Here is a 22,254-nt window from a genome sequence, read left to right as displayed (position 1 = left end):
AAGTTGTTAACTTCCTGTGCTTGTGCATAGAAGTCAAACCGGAATGGAACATGTTCTCGACTCTTATACCCTGAGACTCGATAAATCACTAATGATAGGATTGGGACTTCGGGCGTCATCTTGTGAAGAGTTCATGAACTAGTCTCTTCTAGAGGGCTGTAGGTGGCGCGCGTGATAATCAGAATTCCATTCCTGGGTCGAAACGGTCGGTCTCGGTAGTGACTAGCGACCTCAACCTTTGTCTATGGTGGCATCAGTGCTGTTTCGGCTGTTGTGAAGGCTTGGAAGTGCGCGGCATAAGCTGATCTCTCGAGGTGAGTTCGAGCAAGTGATTTCGAATAAGGGGTGGGACGAGAGGCTGCAATGGGCGCTGCTTCGCCCACCAGTCACCACGGTGTGGGAAAGCGCTCGGTGCACAGAGATGCATTGTCGATTGTGGAGGTAGGCAAGCCGCCAAAAACACATTGACATGTTTTGCAGACTGGATCAGTCGGGTCAATGATCAGGAGTGAAAAACTTGGCATGGATGGCGGTGCAGTAAAACATCTGTATTTTGTTCTTTCAGATTGGTTCCGTTGCGGTGGCTTCGCTCATAGTGTCCTCCCTGAATAGGGGCGGGGCAGTCTGATGCAAGGGCGACTCTGCATCTTGTACTTTGGGAGGGCCCACCGGAGTTGACCCAACGTCACGCGACGCGCTGGTGTCCCCAAATCAATAACCAAAGTGATCTTTATTTCGTCGATGCTCATGGTGGTCGGTTTTAACTTGTCAATGTGACTGGACTGCCTCGATCGCCGTTTCCTGCTCCCGCCTCTGCTCCGCCCGTGGGCTGGTTTCATCGACTGGCAGTCGGTGGGCCGTCAGTCGGTGGGCCGCCGGACGGCCCACCGACTGCCGGGCGCCGCCACTGGCATCGTCGGTGCTGTCGGCATGCTTGGCGCCTCGGTGCCGTCGGCATCTCGGTGCCGCCGGCGGTGTCGGGTGAGGGGGGGGGCATGTTGTAGGGGCGGACATCCGGAGCCTGTCCTGTCATAGACGATTTGGACTTGGACACTAGGGCGTGGAAGGGGTAGGGGCGGAGTAGTGATGTCCTTCCGAGAGCCTAGCGAGAGTGAAATATCGAATGACCAAATATTCAGGCAACATCATATCAATCTGGTAACTATTGCCCAAAGCTGTCGCGATGCGGTTAATCACTGAGCTTCGCTTTCACCCGATATATAAACTGGTGCGAGTAGAGGCCCTCCAGCGTGGTGTCTCTTCCAGACAGTATGCAATATAATACATTATACTATACAATACAATCAGTAGGTACTATACGTGGGGTGAATGAAAAGTTTTAAGCCTAACACAGTTACAGGTGACGCAGGTTAAAGGTAGTGTGCCAGCTTTCCTGGACCGTATGGAGTTAATGGCCCAGATAAGGAGAACCGGATTTTTAGAACTTATCCATACCTTCAAAACTCATGGAAACGTCTTAAATTCTTCAAATTTTGAGTACCCCAGTGCGAAATTCGCCCCGACGGGTTGTCGGTCGTACCCCAACCACATTTCACACCACTATGAACAATAAATGCACACACTGAAATCGCTATTACCGATATGCTCATCCAATCAAGTTTCGATAAACCCGTTCATCATCATCTCCTGCGGTTTCGAACACGCCTGTTAGGTGGTGCGGTAGACCGCGTCCAAAGCCAGGGCCCCGGTAACGTGAAGCAGCCGAGTCGGGGCAGCGTGCGCTGACCCAAGCCGGGGCCGCGCGTCCTCCCGGTGTCATGTGATAGCCCGGGGCTGCCCGCGGGGATGCGGTAGACCGCGCCCAAAGCTGCGGCCCTGGCTTGGGTCAGCGCACGCCGCCCCGACTCGGCTACCTCACGTTACCGGGGCCCTGGCTTTGGGCGCGGCTTCTGCTCATACTTTGTAGTGCGGTGGTGGTGCGTCGGGCCGCGCGCTCTGACTTCGGCCAAGAAAAATGTGTCAGCTGATCATTGTCATTTCTGCCACTTGCGTATGGTGAAATGGGGTCATAACTAAAGAGATGGCTTTTTCATATCAATTATTTTACATAAAATCATATTTCAAACCATAAATAATGTTCGACAGCCAAATAAAAGAAACAATACCAATACAGGCTTACAGTTTACGGCTCGACATTGTGTTGTCTACGATTAGACAGCTGATAACTCATTCCCGTACGTCGTAACTCTATAATGACCTTTGCTTATTGTCACATGTGCGCCGCATTCGCGATTGTTGCCGACGCCTGTTTACAGGTCAGCCCACTACAGTTGTTATACATATCGAAAAACCGATAAACTTTTAGGCGAAAAAGGCACTATTCCAGGCCCATTTTTGATTTTTTTTGCGATATTAGGTAGAAACAGAAGCTTCTTATCCTAGGAAAAATAAAATGGGAAATCTTTCAAAGGTGGCACATGAAAATTTGGTCACACATTTTGCAACTATTTTAGGTTTATTATAAAACTATTTTATAGTTTTATAAAAAATTTATAAAAATTTATAAAATTTAACCCTATTCCTGGCGGGCTCCGCCGGGACAAGAACTGGCGGGGGGGGGGGCCGATTCGGCCCCCCCCTGAGATCTCGAGAACGAAGCAAGATAGCGACAAGCGGTAAACGGCATCGGATACGCACGGCCAAGATCTACAATTTTTACTAAGGTCATTTTCAGGTCAGGTCAAAGATGACGTCACAGGGGTCGAAAAAGTCAAAATGGCGGCACTAGATATGGAGAGAGTTTTTCTCGAATAACTTTCGAATTAGTCAAGATAGGAACAAACTAAGGGCATCATCGTGATCCTCTCGTCAATCCGCATCGAATGATATATATGTTGACCTCGAAAGGTCAAGGTCAAAGGTTGACCTCAGGTCACGTGACCTCGAGGTCATCATGTATATCATTCGATGCGTCTTGACGAGCTGAACACAATGAGACCATCCACGCGTCTGTATCTTGTTCCTGTACGGAGTTATTGGCCAAAAACCTTTGGTGACCTTTGATGACGTCACATGACCTCACAGCTGCCCAACAGCAAAACAGACCTCAAGGTAGTGAAGGTTGATCGTATATGAAGTCATGTATGGTATATGGGGCCATTCCGACCCGTTTTAGTGGTAAAAACAGGGAGTTGATTTTTCCCCCATTGACTTATAATGGGGAGGTCGCGAAATTGACCTGACCTTAGGTCACCGATATCAAAATTCCGAGATATACAAATTGCACATATTGGTACCCTAACTAAACCCTGAAGAGAAGAAATTGATCGGTCAAAAACTCTAGCTCTGGCGTGATTGCAAACTTTTCTGAGGTAGCGTCACCAAACCGCCTCTGGTGACCTGACCTGAGGTCAGATCAACTCAAAATTTTCAGACATGTTGCGTAGAAGCCTTTTAGGAAAAGTCAGAAAATTTGAGCTTCCTAGCTCAACGCGTTTGGGAGATATAACCAAAAAACCTCAGGGGGGGCTCCTGAGGCCCCCCCCCCCAGGAATAGGGTTAAGAAACGAAAAGGACTAGTACTTCAAAACTTGGTGTACACACCTAAAAATGAGTTTGCCATAAAATGCTGGGATGAAAACCACCCCTTTCTTGGCTCGTTTTTCCGCCATTCCCGATGGCGCAAAAAGTGTCCAAAACCCCGTTGACTTAACATGGGGAAAATGGAATCGCACGTGCCACGTGCCACGAGGTTTTAAGCGAGTAGCGACCGGTGCCATAAGGTAGATCGCCTCCGGGAGCCCATACACTGAACTTTTTACGAAGATTGTACATTTCGTACAACTGTACAACTATTTTATAAATTTTATAAATTTTCTTAAATTTTTATAATCGAGACATCTTGGTCGCAGCCTAGACGAAATGTACAATCTTCGTAAAAAGTTCAGTGTATGGGCTCCCGGAGGCGATCTACCTTATGGCACCGGTCGCTACTCGCTTAAAACCTCGTGGCACGTGGCACGTGCGATTCCATTTTCCCCATGTTACAACGGGGTTTTGGACACTTTTTGCGCCATCGGGAATGGCGGAAAAACGAGCCAAGAAAGGGGTGGTTTTCATCCCAGCATTTTATGGCAAACTCATTTTTAGGTGTGTACACCAAGTTTTGAAGTACTAGTCCTTTTCGTTTCGTTTTTAGAGCCCGTTAAAGTGAAGAAGATTACGCGTTCGGTGAAAAGGGAGATAAATCGAGAATTGAACTTTTATAAAGTATTGCGATTTCAAAGCCATGCCTTCATCTGAAATTAAAAAGGACCTGAAATTAAACTTATTGGTTGTGGCCCATCATATGTCACTGTTAAGGTTTGAGCTGCTAATTTCAAGCAGGGCAGGAACCTGGAACAGCGTCCAAAATGAAAAAATATCAAAAACGCCGTAGAATGTGACAAAATCCGAAAACATTGACCCTGCTCTAGGGGTGTGGATGCTGGATCCAAGACTGTGAGCTCATCAGATAGCGGTAAGAATGGACATCTCCATTGTTTTGTTTTGGACATCTCTATGTTTTGCAAGTCTGGCAGCGAATCGAGACATCTTGGTCGCAGCCTAGACGAAATGTACAATCTTCGTAAAAAGTTCAGTGTATGGGCTCCCGGAGGCGATCTACCTTATGGCACCGGTCGCTACTCGCTTAAAACCTCGTGGCACGTGGCACGTGCGATTCCATTTTCCCCATGTTAAGTCAACGGGGTTTTGGACACTTTTTGCGCCATCGGAATGGCGGAAAAACGAGCCAAGAAAGGGGTGGTTTTCATCCCAGCATTTTATGGCAAACTCATTTTTAGGTGTGTACACCAAGTTTTGAAGTACTAGTCCTTTTCGTTTCGTTTTTAGAGCCCGTTAAAGTGAAGAAGATTACGCGTTCGGTGAAAAGGGAGAAAATCGAGAATTGAACTTTTATAAAGTATTGCGATTTCAAAGCCATGCCTTCATCTGAAATTAAAAAGGACCTGAAATTAAACTTATTGGTTGTGGCCCATCATATGTCACTGTTAAGGTTTGAGCTGCTAATTTCAAGCAGGGCAGGAACCTGGAACAGCGTCCAAAATGAAAAAATATCAAAAACGCCGTAGAATGTGACAAAATCCGAAAACATTGACCCTGCTCTAGGGGTGTGGATGCTGGATCCAAGACTGTGAGCTCATCAGATAGCGGTAAGAATGGACATCTCCCAGGAGCAAGCTGGCGACATTCTTACCAATGGGCATGACATGAGAAAGGTCTCTGCTCATTGGGCCTCTCCAGGGGCGCCGCCACGGATTTTTGACTGGGGGGGACGGACTGACCGACTAAAAACCCAAAAGTAGACATTCTTACCGTGGCTTTTTCGGTCGGATGCATTCAACGTTTAAAGCAAATATGCCACTTTTAACATAGGGTTTTGAACTGAAGTAACAGTTATGTAGCTTGAGCTGAGACGAGAACAAATCAGGAGCTTTTATGGCCCAACGATCACCCTAGCCAAATATATTGGTATCGATTTTAGGTTTGAAGACTGAAGTCATTCCCACAGATTACACTTTGTCATTCTCTTACCGAGGAATCCATTCCCTTACGGAAAAATGCTAGCCAATCAGCATTCAGCTGGTTTGAACTACGTACTATGCTTGGTCAACGCGTAATCAGCTTCCGCTGCAATATAGGTAGTAGCGGTGTCGATTTCTACCGAGTTGGGGGTGCCCGGGCGCAGCAAATCCGCCGCCCTAGCGGTGACCTTTACCTGCGCGGTCTGTTGAGGCTCCAAAGTCAAGCCGGCCGAGCCGGCGGGGAATTTGGAGAGCTCGGCCCCCCCCCCGACTTGGCGGAAATGGACACCCATGTTTAGGTATTTCCAAGTAATGGCTATAGACCGCATTCCCACCGAGTACCTACCTATATACACATCTAATGTCCGATTCAGTTTGACACGGCAAAGCCTCGTGTCGTGTTCTATCACGGTATAATTGCTGATGTATGCCACTTATATGATCGATAATGCATATTGCATAGGTAATGCATATTGCATACCCGCGTGGAGGAGGGGGCGTTGCATAGTCACAAATCTCTCTTTTTGGTTTGTGCACGAATCGGCGCGAAGCGCCGCGAAAATTGGCAAAAAACATTAGGCAAAACTGCTCCAAAATACGAATTTTGCAGCCCGTGTAACAAGCTTGATACCAGAAAACCTTAGGTCAGGAAAACCAAGTCAAGTAGTCAAGTCGCCTCAAAGTTTTGGGCCCTGTCAACCGTATAGCTTATTTCTAGAAGCTAGAATTTAGGTAGCGTGACTGCAGAAGTGTGGGGTCGGAGCCGGAATCAGTCGGAGTTGACTGTTTTGGCCAGTTTTGGCCAGAGTCGGAGTTGAAGTCTTCGAAAATGTTCGGATTTTGACTTCGAGGTCGGATTGGTGTAAAGTCATGCTCTTGGCTGGTTAGACGAAATATATTAGGCCCGTGTTCGGCCAGTCGTGTTATACGACACACGTTGATCACGATATCAAAAATCGGCAGTTCCGCGATGACAGGTCGGATAAGAGCTAGAGATTTTGTTGGCCGAGGTGGCAGGGGTCAGACCAATGCATGTAGGCCCGCATATTTACGTCTGGACAACGAGTTGCGTTGGAGAGGCCGGAAATAGTGGCGATTTCAGGATCGCAAGAATGGACCGTCATTGGAATGATTCTTTTTTAAACCGTGCACTGTTTTCGGCCGGAATTCAATAGTTAGTACAAAATATTTTGTAATTACGTTTCCACCAAGAATGAATGCCATCAGGGCTAAATTTTTAATACTTTTGCATTTTGTCAAGAAGCATATAGTGCTGTTATATTGCAGTTTTAGCGCGTTTGTTACAAAATATGAAGCGAATAAGCGTCAGTGTAAATCATCAACAGTCCCGGGCCATCAACAGTCCATGAGTGACAGAAGTTAACTTGAGGGAAAGCTATGCTAATTGCTCTTGTCCATCCACTAAAATTTATTAGATATTTTGCTTTGTGTATTCCAAAAGGAGAGGAAACTATTTCATTTGTGCCTTCATGTCAGAATTGAAGGTGGATCATTAAATTTTCAACGCAGTTTACAAACAAGCATTTGGTCTTTCTCGTTTATAAGCAGTGGCTAAGAAAAGGTTGATCAATCCTGAAGTTCAGTCATCTCATCGTACCTCAACTTGGCAGCAAGAGCCCCCAAGGACAGAGGATATATTGTATACATGTCCTGTAAATCAAAACAAACAAGCATTTGGTCTTTCTCGTATATAAGCAGTGGCTAAGAAAAGGTTGATCAATCCTGAAGTTCAGTCATCATACCTCAACTTGGCAGCAAGATCCCCAAGGACAGAGGATATATTGTAAACCTGTCCTGTTAATCAAAACATTTTTGTGCCTTCAAAGGCTTAAGTTATCTGTGGTGTGTTCGGAGTTAGGCTATATGGCCGTTTTGTTGTATGTTTATGTGGAGATTGAATATAACTGTGACCCTGTGCTTGTTTGTATACTTACGGTCAAACAGGGAACAGCACATTCACATAACATACTCACCTAGCACCTAACTCATAGCTGTACCCTGCAGGATCTGTACTTGTTCATGTCTCGAGCATTAACAAAGCACTAAAGTAGCTTAGTAATCATTTCCCACATTTTCTGAGCATCTAACATGACATACAGCAGTGCAGAGCAGCTTCAGAGAAGAAACACTTTAAATGCACAGACTCACACCAGCCACCCAATGAGCCAGTTCCTCAGTTGACTGTTTCCCTGGACACAGCTTGGCAATGTGAGCTAACTTTTGGCAAGTTGAAGGTTAGCAGGTAAGATTGAGTTAGGGTGAGTACCTACCTATGACTAGGTGCTACTGCCATGCAGGTCTTGGGTAGGCTGCAAATATGTGTGATGATTGAGGTTAGGTCAGCTGTCAGGTTAGTCAGGTTCAAGCATGCTCATTGCTCAGGTCACATTTTTATGGACATTTGGCAAATTAAAAAACTAACAATCTGATCTAAGCTAACCCGACTAAACATACCCAACTACTGACTATAGGAACTGAGCACCTGCCTACTTGTGCCTACATCTCATACCATGTCAAAGTAGGGTTCCTTGGTGGAAGATTACCCTCAGTACTTTTTATCAAGTTAAATGTTACCCTAGTCAGTACCCTCAGTACCCTCAGTACCCTCAGTACTTTTATCCCAGCCCTGTGAAGAAAACTAATACTTCTAAGCTCTGAGTCATGCTGGCCATCCACAGGAAGAAACGCAGAGACTGAGAGCTTTGCCATTGTATATTGGACCAATAATGACTATCACGAATGACTATGAACACATATGATCACATCGTTGCATGGATTGTCACATTGACAATTTTAGTACAATCCTGTTTTCAAGAAATACAGTGATGATGATTAACATCAAAATCAACATAAAGTGGATTTAGTGATCCAAGCTTTCTCCTCCAGTAGCAATGGAATGATCGCATGTTTCATTTGCCAGACACTGAGTACCTGATGCACATTACAATCTGCATAGCATCTAAGCATAGTAAAACTGTCCAAGTCCATTCATTCTAGATTTTAACTTGATAGTTAGCACTAATTTATCTTGCTGTTGTAAGTTATCATTCAATATTCGTACCAATACATCAATATGCGCTCATCAGTCAACATTTTCTGGCATGATCCTGCTCAGCGTGCTCTTCAGTATTGCTCCAAGGTCTGCAATATTATAGCTTGTTTTTGGACAATAAGCTCTTTTAATTTTACTTCTTCTTGCTGATATATGAGCCCGATCAACTTGCGTTCATCAACCAAAATTTCATAACTTGTTCAACTTGATATTGATATTGCTCAGTAGTCAGGACCTCTGTCAGCCTCCTGGACACTTCAGATTGTTTTCAGTCAACATACTTCTTAAATATGATATAAGTCAATCTTAAGGGATTCAAAACATCCAACAAAACGACGTACAAGAGCAAGAAAACCACCAGATAAACTAAAAAAATGGCCTTGAAACAGAGCCAAGTGGTGCTCCATTTGTTTGTTTACAATGATTGTAGTGCTGATGTATTTTTAGGACTCTGAACGTCGGCTTATAAAAAAATGAAACGTTTTTACAAAAGTTGTAAGACAAGTAATATTTATCTGAAAGAAATAAAATATTCAAAAGCCAAACACTATGAAATACATGAATCGGAACGAAAAAGTAACCCAAAAATCCAGCCTAATCACCGGCTCCTAAAACTGCAACACAATTAGCACTTTTCCCCGCAACTCGTTGTCCAGACGTAAATATGCTTCCCACACCCATATACTGAGTATCTAAACCTCCTGGACCCTCTCAGATTCGGCACCGGCCGTTCCATCTCTTCCATCCTCAGGACAGTCAGATCCTTCTCCTCCACGCCGCAGCCCCCTGCTCCGGGCTGGACGGGCAACTCTATCCCATGTGGGAATGGCTCCACTGGAGCTATAGTCCTTTGCCGGGTGCAGTGAGTGCCAGTGGGCTGGGCTGCTTGTTCAATTGGTCGGGTTCATCCCAAGTGGCTCACTGGGGTGGCTGCCCAGACCAATGTCTCCCACTAATTCTTTCATACTTGCGGCTCTGAAATGGTCTCATTGGACCGAAGGGCCTAATCAAATTTCGAGTAGGATAACAACCAGTAAAACGCCTTTTGGGGCGACTAACGGAGCGAGCGAGAGGGTGGGGTGAGCCTTGCACGTGCGAAATTGCGAGGGGATACCTCCAACTAACTTGTGCACTGCACCCTTCTAACCGGTCCCTAACGATGTGCCACATTTGAGCGCAATCGGCCTAGCCGTTCTCGAGATCTGGAAGCGGCACCCTGCACGTGCGCACGTGCAAAATGGGTTCCAACTGACTTTTGCACGGCACCCTACTAACCGGTCCCTAACCATGTAGCATATTTCAGCACAATCGGTTCAGCCGTTCTCGAGATCTGGAATCGACCCCTGCATGTGCGCACGTGCAGCAGCACCCCACACTGAAAGAAAAAATGACACCCTGTACGGGGTATTGACGGTCATGTCAAAAATAACACCCGAGTGGGGTGTTTTGAGGGGAGTCGCTGAGCTATTATAAATGGGGTGTTTGGCGTACACCCCAGGAAGGTTTCGACGCATAGTGGGGAGTCGCAGCCGCTAAAGGGGGGTCAGCGCCGGCCCACATGGGGTTCCGTTAGACTGCAGGTGACACCCCTCAAATATCAGCCGAGCACCCCTTTTTGGTCCCTAAGCACCCGACAGGGTGTCAAACTCCCAAATTAGGGTGTAAAATATAGCAGCTCAACACTGAAAGAAAAAATGACACCCTGTACGGGGTATTGACGGTCATGTCAAAAATAACACCCGAGTGGGGTGTTTTGAGGGGAGTCGCTGAGCTATTATAAATGGGGTGTTTGGCGTACACCCCAGGAAGGTTTCGACGCATAGTGGGGAGTCGCAGCCGCTAAAGGGGGTCAGCGCCGGCCCACATGGGGTTCCGTTAGACTGCAGGTGACACCCCTCAAATATCAGCCGAGCACCCCTTTTTGGTCCCTAAGCACCCGACAGGGTGTCAAACTCCCAAATTAGGGTGTAAAATATAGCAGCTCAACTCCCCTATTTTTCTGATATAACTCCCCATATTGTTCCTGACCCCCACGCGGGGAACCGCGCGTCTTCAGCAGGGAATCTCTCAGAGAAGTTTCACTCCCCTATACTTCCGAAAAACTCCCGGCGAGGATTAAATGTCTTTCGGAACGAGAATCTCAGACTATATTTATAACCGGGTGAGGAGTTACTCTTTCCGTTCGCGGCCTTGCGGCGCCCTGTAGTGTGCACGACCAACGTATGTCACGGTAATCAGTCTAGATATCATCATGATATAGTTGGCCACTCTACGCTATGCACGCTTTTGCCTTAGCTCCAAACATGCACCAGCCATTCGTGAAAAACAGGTCCCGATTTTACCAACTTTAGTTTGCGCCATCTATCGGTAGGATTTGAAGCTGAAAACACGGGGTGTCACTCCAGGATAATGACACCCCAGAGGGGTTTCAACGGGGGTGTCTCAGCGACACTCCAATTTTTTGGCCTGCAATTTTTGGGGAGTTCGCTAGCCGAACCTCTCCCAAGGGGGTCATGTACATTTTTGCGGCGTCAAAAGGTAATGGGGCTCCCGTGTCGGGTGTCACAACACCCATGACATCCTAAAATCATGAAAACGGAGCCTAATTTAGGAGTATTTTGGAGTATGTGGTGTCAGATTGTAAGAAATGGGGTTCCCCGATTTTTTTCAGTGCAACTGTGGCACATGGATATGCATTGCCTAGTGGGTATACCTACATGCCAACTTTCAGCGCAATCGGCCAGTAGTTGCCGAGATATTGAAATTGTTACAAAACTGACACCTCTTCGTTTTTCACGTGGCACGTGCATATGGGGTCACTCACATGCATCGGGAATAGTCCGATGCTCGTTAGAAGGAATGAATCTAGTGCTACCCTACAATAATTACCGAAATCGGTCAAGTGGTTGCTCAGATATAAGCCTAGGAACAGCGTGACCACGGCATGTTCAGAAATTTCCGTTAACCTACGAAAGACTATGCTCGCTTCGCTCGCTCCGTAATGAGTTTGGGGGGACGTCCCCCTTCCATTCTGAGAGTGGGGGGACGCGTCCCCCCCGTCCCCCCGGTGGCGGCGCCCATGGGCCTCTCGGCTTTTTGCTGCAGAGCACGACGAGAGATGTGTAATGACATTTGGAGCTAGTTGAAGCAGATTCTGAGAATTCAAAGTCACTTTTCGCTACCGATGATTAACTGGGTGTTTCACTTCAATCCAGCACTGGAAGAACAGTGGAGTCAGTGAAAGAACGTCTCTACTCTAATCTGAAAAATTAAATGTCAGAGTCACAACAAGGAGGAAAGTGTTCCGTAATTCGGAAAATAAATGAGATGTCTTGCAAGTGTACTTTTTTCAAAGGGTCTTACTGTAATTGGGCATTACTAGGATGAACCACTGATACACCTTTGTTAGAAAATCAGGAAGATCAGAAGGGCAATCCTGACAAAATTGGTCGTGTTTCACCAGGACAATAAATCAGGGTATTTTTCACTGGTTGCAATGTAAACAATGAATTACTGAGCCTTCCAAAGTATCCCAAATTTAATCTTTTAAACAGCATTGGCATCCTTAGGGTGTCTATTTCTGTCTAAGCTTAAAGAAAAAACTGACTGGATGACGCTTCACAAAAAATAATGACGTCATTGACACCGCGAGCACTTACCCAAAATAGCATGATTCAAGGCACTATAAAAGTGAGGAAAAAAGTGCTAGGACTTCACAATTTTGTGTCCATTCATATCAATAGTGGCAAAATGTGTGACCAAAGTTTCATTAATCTGCGTCACCTGTAACTATGTTAGGCTCAAAACTTTTCATAATTCACCCTACGTACTGTCGCGAGCGCGCCGGCCGGAGCAGTGATGCCAAGACCCAGGGGCTGCTACGCTTGTGACTGATGGAAAGGGATGCGTGAACACCATCCATACCTATGGTCAAGCTGTCTTTCAAATTTGGCGCCGGACAGGCAGCTCAGGTCATCGTTAGGTGCGGTGGTGGGTCACGACAATATACGATTGAGCCCCTGGGAGTGAGACAAGCGGACGTTCGATAGTTTAGGGTCGCTTTCGCGCTTTTTTCTGCAATGCATCCTTTATTAATTTTTATTTTTTCTTCGATGTTTGAGTTTTGATCTATGGCTTTTTCGACATTTTTGTAATCGATGTTTTTGCCTTTTTGATGCCCGTCCAAAGGGATTTAATTTAATGCGTTTGGTATCTTCCGTGCACTATTTGTCATTCGTTGCTTGTCTTTTGTTTTATTTTTCGTATTTTGCTTTTCTGTTCCACCCCACATTTTTCGCTTTCTTCATTTATCTTGAATCTACTAAAATACACCCAGTAATTATTATCGTTGATATTGGATGACCTTTCAGAGCCGTTCGGCGCTTCCCGCTTGGTATACGCAGCCCATGGGAAACGAGTTAGCCGCCGTTCTGGTCGGGCATACCACCGCTCTGGCGCGTTCTAAGGAGACGTATAATGTACCATAGAATCTGCTCGTGACACGACAACAAAATGTGTGAACATGCTGCACAAGCACATACGTTTTGGGTACATAAAGCATACATATTGCGTACATTACTGCGATGAATAGTGAATGCCTATGTGCGGTGTACTCGTAGCTTCGAGCTGGTGTGGCGTAACTCGTGGGACATACATGCGCTGTGTATTGCGCAACTCTAGTGTTTGTTTATGAAACACTGCCAGGCCATATGCCGCTTGCTGATAGGACTTCATGCAGTTGGTAACCCAAACAATCATGGAAAAGAAGCGATACATTACAAAGTCCCAATCCACGACAATACGTCTCCCAATGCGCTAGCTTTCTGGGAACGATATTTCAATAAGTGGTCAGCTATCCTCAGACTCCCTATAATTGTCATGCTCACCCACCATAGGGTCGGCGCTAAGGTCGGCGCTATAGGGTCGGCTCGTTTGACTGGTCAGCGGCCAGCATGTATTAGCCAATCTGTGCAGCCGAGGCCAGTGTTTGTGTACCGTCTCATGCGAGCAGTGCTGCCTGGAGCCGCGAGGGGACGGAGCTCGGCCGGCGTGCTGCATACGAGAGCCGCATCATCGGTAAGTCCATCCATTGATCATGGATAATGTCGTGATTATGAGTTTGAAGAATGATCTAGCTTAACCCGCGCCCCGCTGGGCTATTCAGCCATACGCGCCCTGCTGGGGGGGGGGGGGGGCAGATTCTGCCCCCCCCCCTGTCTAACTTCCGAACCGATGGTCGTAGAAAGACGGGAAAAACGGCAATCGAAAGCTCTCAACGAGGCGAATCTTAAGAGCTCAATTTTTTTTTGCATAAGTAGGTCAGAGGTCAGGTCAAGGTCAGGTCAAGGGTACAAAATGCAAGTTTCCACAGTATCGGCCTTGCACCGTAATTGCCGAAGAATGGACTGAGACTGATTGCCCAAAACGTGTTCTTAGGCTACCAAGATAATATTCGTTGCACTTACAATATCATTCAAAGGTCAAGGTCAAGGTCAGGTCAGGTCAGGTCAGGTCACCAAAAACAAAATATAGAAAAGGGCATGTGCGACACATGTTTTATGGGTCATTTTATTCATAGAATTCAATAGGCACACTCAATTAGTGTTATGGACCACCTCTGGATGAATGTCAGTTCGAGGTCAGGTCAAGGTCAGGTCAAGTGAGGTCAAACTTTGAAGTTGGTTGTTAAGGCCTAAAAAGGTGTCTATCTGATGCAGTTTTTCACGGCGAGTCGAATGGTGCTATTTTTGTTTCCGTACAAGGTCTAGAAGTTCCAAAAAATTCATTGTTCAAAAATTTTTCGTGTCGTGACGTCATAAAATTTTGAATAACTCCTACATTTTTGAACCGATTCTTCTCAAAATTGGTATGTAGGTGCACATAGACCACTTCTATGACATATATTTTGCTTTTTTCGATACATTAAAAATTTTGGATTTTATAATTATTTTCCCAAAAAAGTCGATTTTTTTAGAAATAAAATTTGGGCCAAAATCCAACATTTTCAAAAAACCGAGATAGCCGTTTGATAGACAAAGTAGAGTCACGTATAACCTTTTTTGTTACGTCTTGATTCCTTTAAAAATGAAGATGTTAGCGGCGTTTGAAATTTTGCGATTTTTTTGGCGAAAATGGCGAACATGACGTCACTAAAACGTCATTTTCTAAAAAACAAATCCGACGGATTTCGCTCAAATTTTTAGGGAACGTGTCAAATTGATGTATGATAAGGTACTGTAAGTTTGACGTTGCTGGCGTAACGCGTTTAGAAGTTATTGGCGAAAAACGGGAGGGGGTGCAGATTCTGCCCCCCCCCCCAGCGGGGCGCGGGTTAACCCACGAGCCGCGGGGGGCATAAAGTTGCCCCCCCCCCATACGTTTTGTGGAATATCTCCGAAACCTGATGAGCTATGAGCGTGAAACTTGGCATAGTTTCAAATGAATACCAAGCAATGTTTGAGGAAAGTTTGGTGGCTGTAGCACTTAAGATGACGTCACAGTGACGTCATATTTTTGTCGTTTTCCGATATGGACCGTTTCTGATGTCGCTGAGCATGAAAACCCGTAAATGAACTAGACAGCACCTGCTGTAATCTCCTGACCAATAATCGGTCCTTTACATTCGGTCTCATATATCGATATATCGTGAGGAAACTGAGAGTCGCAAATCTATAATTTGACTTCTGACGTCATTGTGACGTCAATTCAAATGGGATCGACACCAAATTTGGACAACCTCGGCTAGGTATTCAGGAAGAATGAAGATGTGCAAAGTTTTGTTTCTCTGCCTCTTCGCGTTGCGACGAAATCGTCGCAGATGTAAAGGGGGGGCAACTATATGCCCCCCCCTCCCCTCCAGCGGCGGTGAGGTCGCGGAGGCCAGCGGCCGCCGGGTTAAGCACTTTGTTTACCGTTTGGAATGGATAGGCGTCTTTTTGTGACCAATAAATGGGTGCTGTTCAACAAATGACGTCCGGACCTTCCTAAAACATAAACATCATTATCATCAATCATCATCATCACCGGTGCCCCATGAAGCATTATTAGACGTGTTTACATAGGGTTTGTTGCAAGCTTATGTCTCCCTTCGTGATGTTGCAAAAGATGCTAATGGTGCTTAACAATTTAAAAATGATCCCTCTAAATATTTGAAGACCACTGCATCGAAATTATCGCCAAATAAACGAGCTAGAGCCTCGTCAAAAAATGCTATGTAAACGCGGCTATGGTCGGCTGCATACGCCATTTAGGATAGCACATAGCATAGGTTACATGATTATACGGACACACGTATTTACGTTTCAGAAGTCAGCGATGACTTCCCCGAAGGACCTGGAGGACCTGTCCTCGGACGCCAATGTGCTCAGCCTGGCCTACGGCGGACACAACGAGGACATTCTCAACAAGGCCAAGGAGCTGCTGGCAGAGTCTACCCGACACGCGCTGGTAAGCGTCAAACGCGATGAGGAGGAACTGTGAAGTGTGTGTGTGTGTGTGTGTGTGTGTGTGTGTGTGTGTGTGTGTGTGTGTGTGTGTGTGTGTGTGTGTGTGTGTGTGTGTGTGGTGTGTGTGTGTGTGTGTGTGTGTGTGTGTGTGTGTGTGTGTGTGTGTGTGTGTGTGTGTGTGTGTGTGTGTGTGTGTGTGTGTGTGTGTGTGTGTGTGTGTGTGTGTGTGTGTGTGTGTGTGTGTGTGTGTGTGTGTGTGTGTGTGTGTGTGTGTGTGTGTGTGTGTGTGTGTGTGTGTGTGTGTGTGTGTGTGTGTGTGTGTGTGTGTGTGTGTGTGTGTGTGTGTGTGTGTGTGTGTGTGTGTGTGTGTGTGTGTGTGTGTGTGTGTGTGTGTGTGTGTGTGTGTGTGTGTGTGTGTGTGTGTGTGTGTGTGTGTGTGTGTGTGTGTGTGTGTGTGTGTGTGTGTGTGTGTGTGTGTGTGTGTGTGTGTGTGTGTGTGTGTGTGGTGTGTGTGTGTGTGTGTGTGTGTGTGTGTGTGTGTGTGTGTGGTGTGTGTGTGTGTGTGTGTGTGTGTGTGTGTGTGTGTGTGTGTGTGTGTGTGTGTGTGTGTGTGTGTGTGTGTGTGTGTGTGTGTGTGTGTGTGGTGTGTGTGTGTGTGTGTGTGTGTGTGTGTGTGTGTGTGTGTGGTGTGTGTGTGTGTGTGTGTGTGTGTGTGTGTGTGTGTGTGTGTGTGTGTGTGTGTGTGTGTGTGTGTGTGTGTGTGTGTGTGTGTGTGTGTGTGTGTGTGTGTGTGTGTGTGTGTGTGTGTGTGTGTGTGTGTGTGTGTGTGTGTGTGTGTGTGTGTGTGTGTGTGTGTGTGTGTGTGTGTGTGTGTGTGTGTGTGTGTGTGTGTGTGTGTGTGTGTGTGTGTGTGTGTGTGTGTGTGTGTGTGTGTGTGTGTGTGTGTGTGGTGTGTGTGTGTGTGTGTGTGTGTGTGTGTGTGTGTGTGTGTGGTGTGTGTGTGTGTGTGTGTGTGTGTGTGTGTGTGTGTGTGTGTGTGTGTGTGTGTGTGTGTGTGTGTGTGTGTGTGTGTGTGTGTGTGTGTGTGTGTGTGTGTGTGTGTGTGTGTGTGTGTGTGTGTGTGTGTGTGTGTGTGTGTGTGTGTGTGTGTGTGTGTGTGTGTGTGTGTGTGTGTGTGTGTGTGTGTGTGTGTGTGTGTGTGTGTGTGTGTGTGTGTGTGTGTGTGTGTGTGTGTGTGGTGTGTGTGTGTGTGTGTGTGTGTGTGTGTGTGTGTGTGTGTGTGTGTGTGTGTGTGTGTGTGTGTGTGTGTGTGTGTGTGTGTGTGTGTGTGTGTGTGTGTGTGTGTGTGTGTGTGTGTGTGTGTGTGTGTGTGTGTGTGTGTGTGTGTGTGTGTGTGTGTGTGTGTGTGTGTGTGTGTGTGTGTGTGTGTGTGTGTGTGTGTGTGTGTGTGTGTGTGTGTGTGGTGTGTGTGTGTGTGTGTGTGTGTGTGTGTGTGTGTGTGGTGTGTGTGTGTGTGTGTGTGTGTGTGTGTGTGTGTGGTGTGTGTGTGTGTGTGTGTGTGTGTGTGTGTGTGTGTGTGTGTGTGTGTGTGTGTGTGTGTGTGTGTGTGTGTGTGTGTGTGTGTGTGTGTGTGTGTGTGTGTGTGTGTGTGTGTGTGTGTGTGTGTGTGTGTGTGTGTGTGTGTGTGTGTGTGTGTGTGTGTGTGTGTGTGTGTGTGTGTGTGTGTGTGTGTGTGTGTGTGTGTGTGTGTGTGTGTGTGTGTGTGTGTGTGTGTGTGTGTGTGTGGTGTGTGTGTGTGTGTGTGTGTGTGTGTGTGTGTGTGTGTGTGTGTGTGTGTGTGTGTGTGTGTGTGTGTGTGTGTGTGTGTGTGTGTGTGTGTGTGTGTGTGTGTGTGTGTGTGTGTGTGTGTGTGTGTGTGTGTGTGTGTGTGTGTGTGTGTGTGTGTGTGTGTGTGTGTGTGTGTGTGTGTGTGTGTGTGTGTGTGTGTGTGTGTGTGTGTGTGTGTGTGTGTGTGTGTGTGTGTGTGTGTGTGTGTGTGTGTGTGTGTGTGTGTGTGTGTGTGTGTGTGTGTGTGTGTGTGTGTGTGTGTGTGTGTGTGTGTGTGTGTGTGTGTGTGTGTGTGTGTGTGTGTGTGTGTGTGTGTGTGTGTGTGTGTGTGTGTGTGTGTGTGTGTGTGTGTGTGTGTGTGTGTGTGTGTGTGTGTGTGTGTGTGTGTGTGTGTGTGTGTGTGTGTGTGTGTGTGTGTGTGTGTGTGTGTGTGTGTGTGTGTGTGTGTGTGTGTGTGTGTGTGTGTGTGTGTGTGTGTGTGTGTGTGTGTGTGTGTGTGTGTGTGTGTGTGTGTGGTGACGGTCGATTGCGCTTACGGTGTTGGGTAAAAATGGGAAACGTGCATTATTCATCCCATATTTTTTAGTGGAAGTCAACGTAATCATTTCGGCCTAGGCTAACATTCCCGTTAAATCACTTATTCATCATAACACTAATAAGCCTGGCCATGGTGCCACTGTTCCTGACAGGAGGTGGAGCCGCCGACCTGTCCAAACCTGAACTACGGCCCGCAGCTGGGCAGCGACAGGTTCCGCTCGTCACTGGCATCGTTCCTGTCGCGCCGATACGGACGAGAGGTGAAGAGGTGAGCCGTGGAACGATCAACGAGTCACCATTGCTGACTCTACTAGCTTTGAAAGCCCACCTTATGAAATAAATCAATAACAGTTACCTGTAATAGGTACCCATACTATTTTATTTAGACGGGTTTAAGCTCGTGCCGTCTTCCAAGCTTTCTTCGAATTGTTTACGGCAACTGAAGCACCAACTGTCCCTCTCGAAGCCCTTCGCCTGTGCTTACCTTCCTGGTCTGACCGGCCGGTCGGCGCAGCGAGCGGCTGGTGCTCACGTGTGGTGCCACACACGCCCTCCACCTGGTGACGTCACAGCTGTTCAGCGAGGGCGGTCTGGTGCTGGTGGAGGAGCCCTCCTACTACCTCGCCCTGGGGCTGCTCAAAGACGACCTCGGCATGCGGCTGGTGTCTGGTGAGTGGCGAGTGCTGATAGCCGGCAGCTACAGTGCAGTGACAAGTTAGGTGCCTACATCTCATTGTTTGCCCGGTGTTCAACAATCTGAAGCATACTCTTCGTCGTCTATTTATATGTTGTGTTTGTAGTCTCCAGAATTGCCGGCCAATTCGGCTGACTTGGATTGGACTGACTGATTCTGATGGCCGGTGCCACATCTGCAGTGCCTCTGGAGGAGGACGGTCCGAACCTGGCCCTGCTGGAGCACCAGCTGACCAAGCTGCGGGCCGGCTCCCAGTTCAAACCCACACCACGGCGTCCGTTCTGGTGTCTGATGTATCTCATACCGGACCACCACAATCCGACCGGCGCATCCATCTCCGAAGGTAAAACGAAAGACCGCCGAAATTTAACAGAAGTATTCAACCGGTAGGACGTCGGACTGGCAAACCCGACCGATCGCATGTTTTCTGAGGCAACGGAGCAGGTCTTGTCTTTGCATCTTCTTCTTGACGTCGTACTTGAAATGCCTACTTTCGTTTTACTCAAAAGAACAAATACCTATTTCAGCGTGTGGACTGAATCGTAAAAGCTGTGCCGCGACGCACTTCTGCATTGCGGTACAGCCTACATATCAGCACAAACCGATTTGAGCTGACGCTGCCCGACGCTGTTCTTTGTTCGGTCTCAAGTAGGTTTTCTCGAGATTTTCCCATGTGGACGAATACAATGAGCAACCGCGGGAAATGACTGAGTGCCTTTTTTACCCTGATCATTGCCTATGCCATTTGTTTTCGAGCAGAGAAGCGCCGGGGCTTGGTGGAACTGGCCAGGCGCTTTGACGTCCTGCTGTTCTGCGACGACGTCTACAACCTGCTGACGTACCCGCCGGCTCGTGTCGGTCCGCTTCTAATCACCTACGACCGTGACTCGCCTCCGACCCCGGGCGTGACCCCGCCGATCCCGGTGGGTCACGTGGTCTCGGCAGGAACATTCTCGAAAATCTGCGCCCCGGGCGTTAGAGTCGGCTGGCTGGAGGCGCCGCCGCGCATGATAGAGATCCTGTCAGAATCGTGAGTTTGGGGAGGTAAGGGTAGATTACGCACCGACTGACAGACATCAGATGACTGTTCGTACAGTTACGATATCATGGCACATCTTCTTCGGGATGCTCGAAAATCGATCATGGTTGAAGAAGATTGCGCTTGACGGTTTTCTGTTTTATGTGGCATTTTACGCATCCCATCGGGAAATTATGCACATCCTATCGGAAAAGTGGGTGATAAAATCATTCAACAAAAATATAACAAAATTGTTTTGTGTGATCCGATAAAAGAAAATATTGCCAAGTTATCGAATAAATGATAAGGGGAGAGCCATCAACCTTTTAATTGCTTTTAAGTGCCAGCCCAGCCTTGCAAAATAAGCGACGGCATTGTTATTCGCAGGAAGATTCTGTTCTCTGGCGGTGCTGTGAACGGTTTCATGTCGTCGGTGATGGCCAGCGCCATCCAGCTGGGGCTTCTCGACAAACACCTTGACGGCATCATTGCCGTCCTTCAGGTCAGAAACTGGTATCCGTCTCTGGACTCTGCAGGTCGCTTTTTTCTAGAAATAGTGACCGTAAGATCAAAGATGCTCCTTTGTCCTCAAAATGTCGCTCAATTCTCAAACATAAAACATCTAAAACGTTTAGCTCGAGCAAGTCGGGTCGATCAAGTCTCATAGTTCACCGCTCAGATCAATTGTACGAACTGCCAATGCCATCGTGCAAAAGTTCTCTTGTTGGATGAGAAAAGCTGTGTCCCGTGAATCACTTGGATGGTCGGTTTCTGAAAACGCTGAGAGAAACTAGGGGGTATAAACCGTTTCGGTAGTGCTTTTGTTTGTCTTTGCTTCTCGTACGTTGCCCGAGCTCATTGGCTACCGCTAGTCAGAACATCTGTCTAATGCCTCCTCTTTCATTCTAGGAGAAACTGGAGCTGACGTTAGCCTTCCTGGGTCGGACTCTGCCACCGGAGCGGTACCACTGGAGCGTCCCCTGCGGCGGGTTTTACGTCTGGCTGCGCTGCCCGTTCGACACCGTCCCGTTCGCCGCCTGGTGTGAGAAGAACCGCGGCGTTCTCGCGCGCGCCGGCGCCGCGTTCTCAGTGAATGGTAGCGGCTGTCAGCATCACCTGAGGATCAGCATCAGCTACCTCAGCCGAGACAGTCTGCAGGAGGCTCTGTCCAGGCTCTGTGACGCCCTGCTCGAGTATGAGGCAGAACACGGTGGAAAGTGATGCTGGCAGTGGCTCTCTGACGTCACCGGAGGGCGGTGATGTCTTGTTGGTCTATGGTGCCGAGCGAAGTGATAAGTGATGTCATTTGTTGACGTATCCCACGGGTCTGTGGCGAGTTTCGAGGCTCTGTGATGCCTTGGTCGCGTATGGGGCTAGTGAAGGTGTCTTGCGATGTATAGTTACATGAAAGCTCAATAATACATCCGGTTCTTATATTTTTTTGCATTTGTGAATTGTGAATATAAGTAGTAGGTACCTATTTTGGCTGGCAGCCATAGTTATTTATAATATAGTGTTAAAAATGTGATGTGCCTACACCAATCATGCTTGTGCGCAGTCTATCAACTCAAATGCAATAACTGATTAAAGGGACACTCCCACCTTAACATTAGTTTTGAGTTGAGATAGTCAAATTGGTGGCCATGGCCTGCAAATACCGGTTTGGGCACTCACAACATCGAAAAATGCTTTAATTCGAAGATATGGAATTTCAAACTTGCAGTTTTCGGATTCTAAGGGGCTAATGCATTGGAATGCCCCCTTAGAATTTGTGACGTCAGCGGAGATCTAACGATTTTTAAATCTTAGACTAAAACCATCGTTAACACGTGGTGGTATACGCTGCTTTGCGCGCAACGTCTGCCGCACTTTAAGGCTGCCAAATTATTGCTTCCAAATAAAGTCGCTAGTAACAGGGGAGATCCCAAAAAGTAAACAAAAGTAAAAGCCTAATATCTTGAAAACCAGTGAATATTTTTCGGTGAAATTTGGTAGATATTCGTTTTCGCTCTTTCTGAATCAAGGGACATCACTTTCATGCCAATTCATTAACTTTTTTGAAGGTGGGAGGGTCCCTTTACCACAAGACAACTCCTAAAATAGTGAAAATAGTA

General features: G+C 47.1%; 1 protein-coding gene across 3 annotated transcripts; it reads left to right on the top strand.

Annotated features, from left to right (window-relative positions):
* Window positions 1-204: 204 nt before the first annotated feature.
* LOC122372361 (2-aminoadipate transaminase-like) lies at window positions 205-21,576 on the top strand. 3 transcript variants are annotated; one of them, XM_043349474.1, is made up of 9 exons: window positions 205-314; window positions 13,631-13,695; window positions 15,925-16,065; window positions 18,581-18,696; window positions 18,943-19,097; window positions 19,304-19,465; window positions 19,882-20,152; window positions 20,528-20,642; window positions 21,050-21,576. In XM_043349474.1, exons 3-9 carry the CDS (start codon window positions 15,934-15,936, stop codon window positions 21,359-21,361), a joined length of 1,263 nt encoding a protein of 420 aa, XP_043205409.1. In that variant the 5' UTR covers window positions 205-314; window positions 13,631-13,695; window positions 15,925-15,933; the 3' UTR covers window positions 21,362-21,576. The 3 variants fall into 3 exon arrangements, with proteins under 3 accessions (XP_043205409.1, XP_043205410.1, XP_043205407.1); XM_043349472.1 differs by having other exon boundaries at window positions 212-314; window positions 13,594-13,695; XM_043349475.1 differs by lacking the exon at window positions 13,631-13,695.
* Window positions 21,577-22,254: the final 678 nt, after the last annotated feature.

The sequence above is a fragment of the Amphibalanus amphitrite genome, unplaced genomic scaffold (genome assembly GCF_019059575.1).
Source record: "Amphibalanus amphitrite isolate SeventyFive unplaced genomic scaffold, NRLGWU_Aamphi_draft 001350F_arrow, whole genome shotgun sequence".
Lineage (NCBI taxonomy): Eukaryota > Metazoa > Arthropoda > Thecostraca > Balanomorpha > Balanidae > Amphibalanus > Amphibalanus amphitrite.
This window is presented reverse-complemented; position numbering and strand designations above follow the sequence as displayed.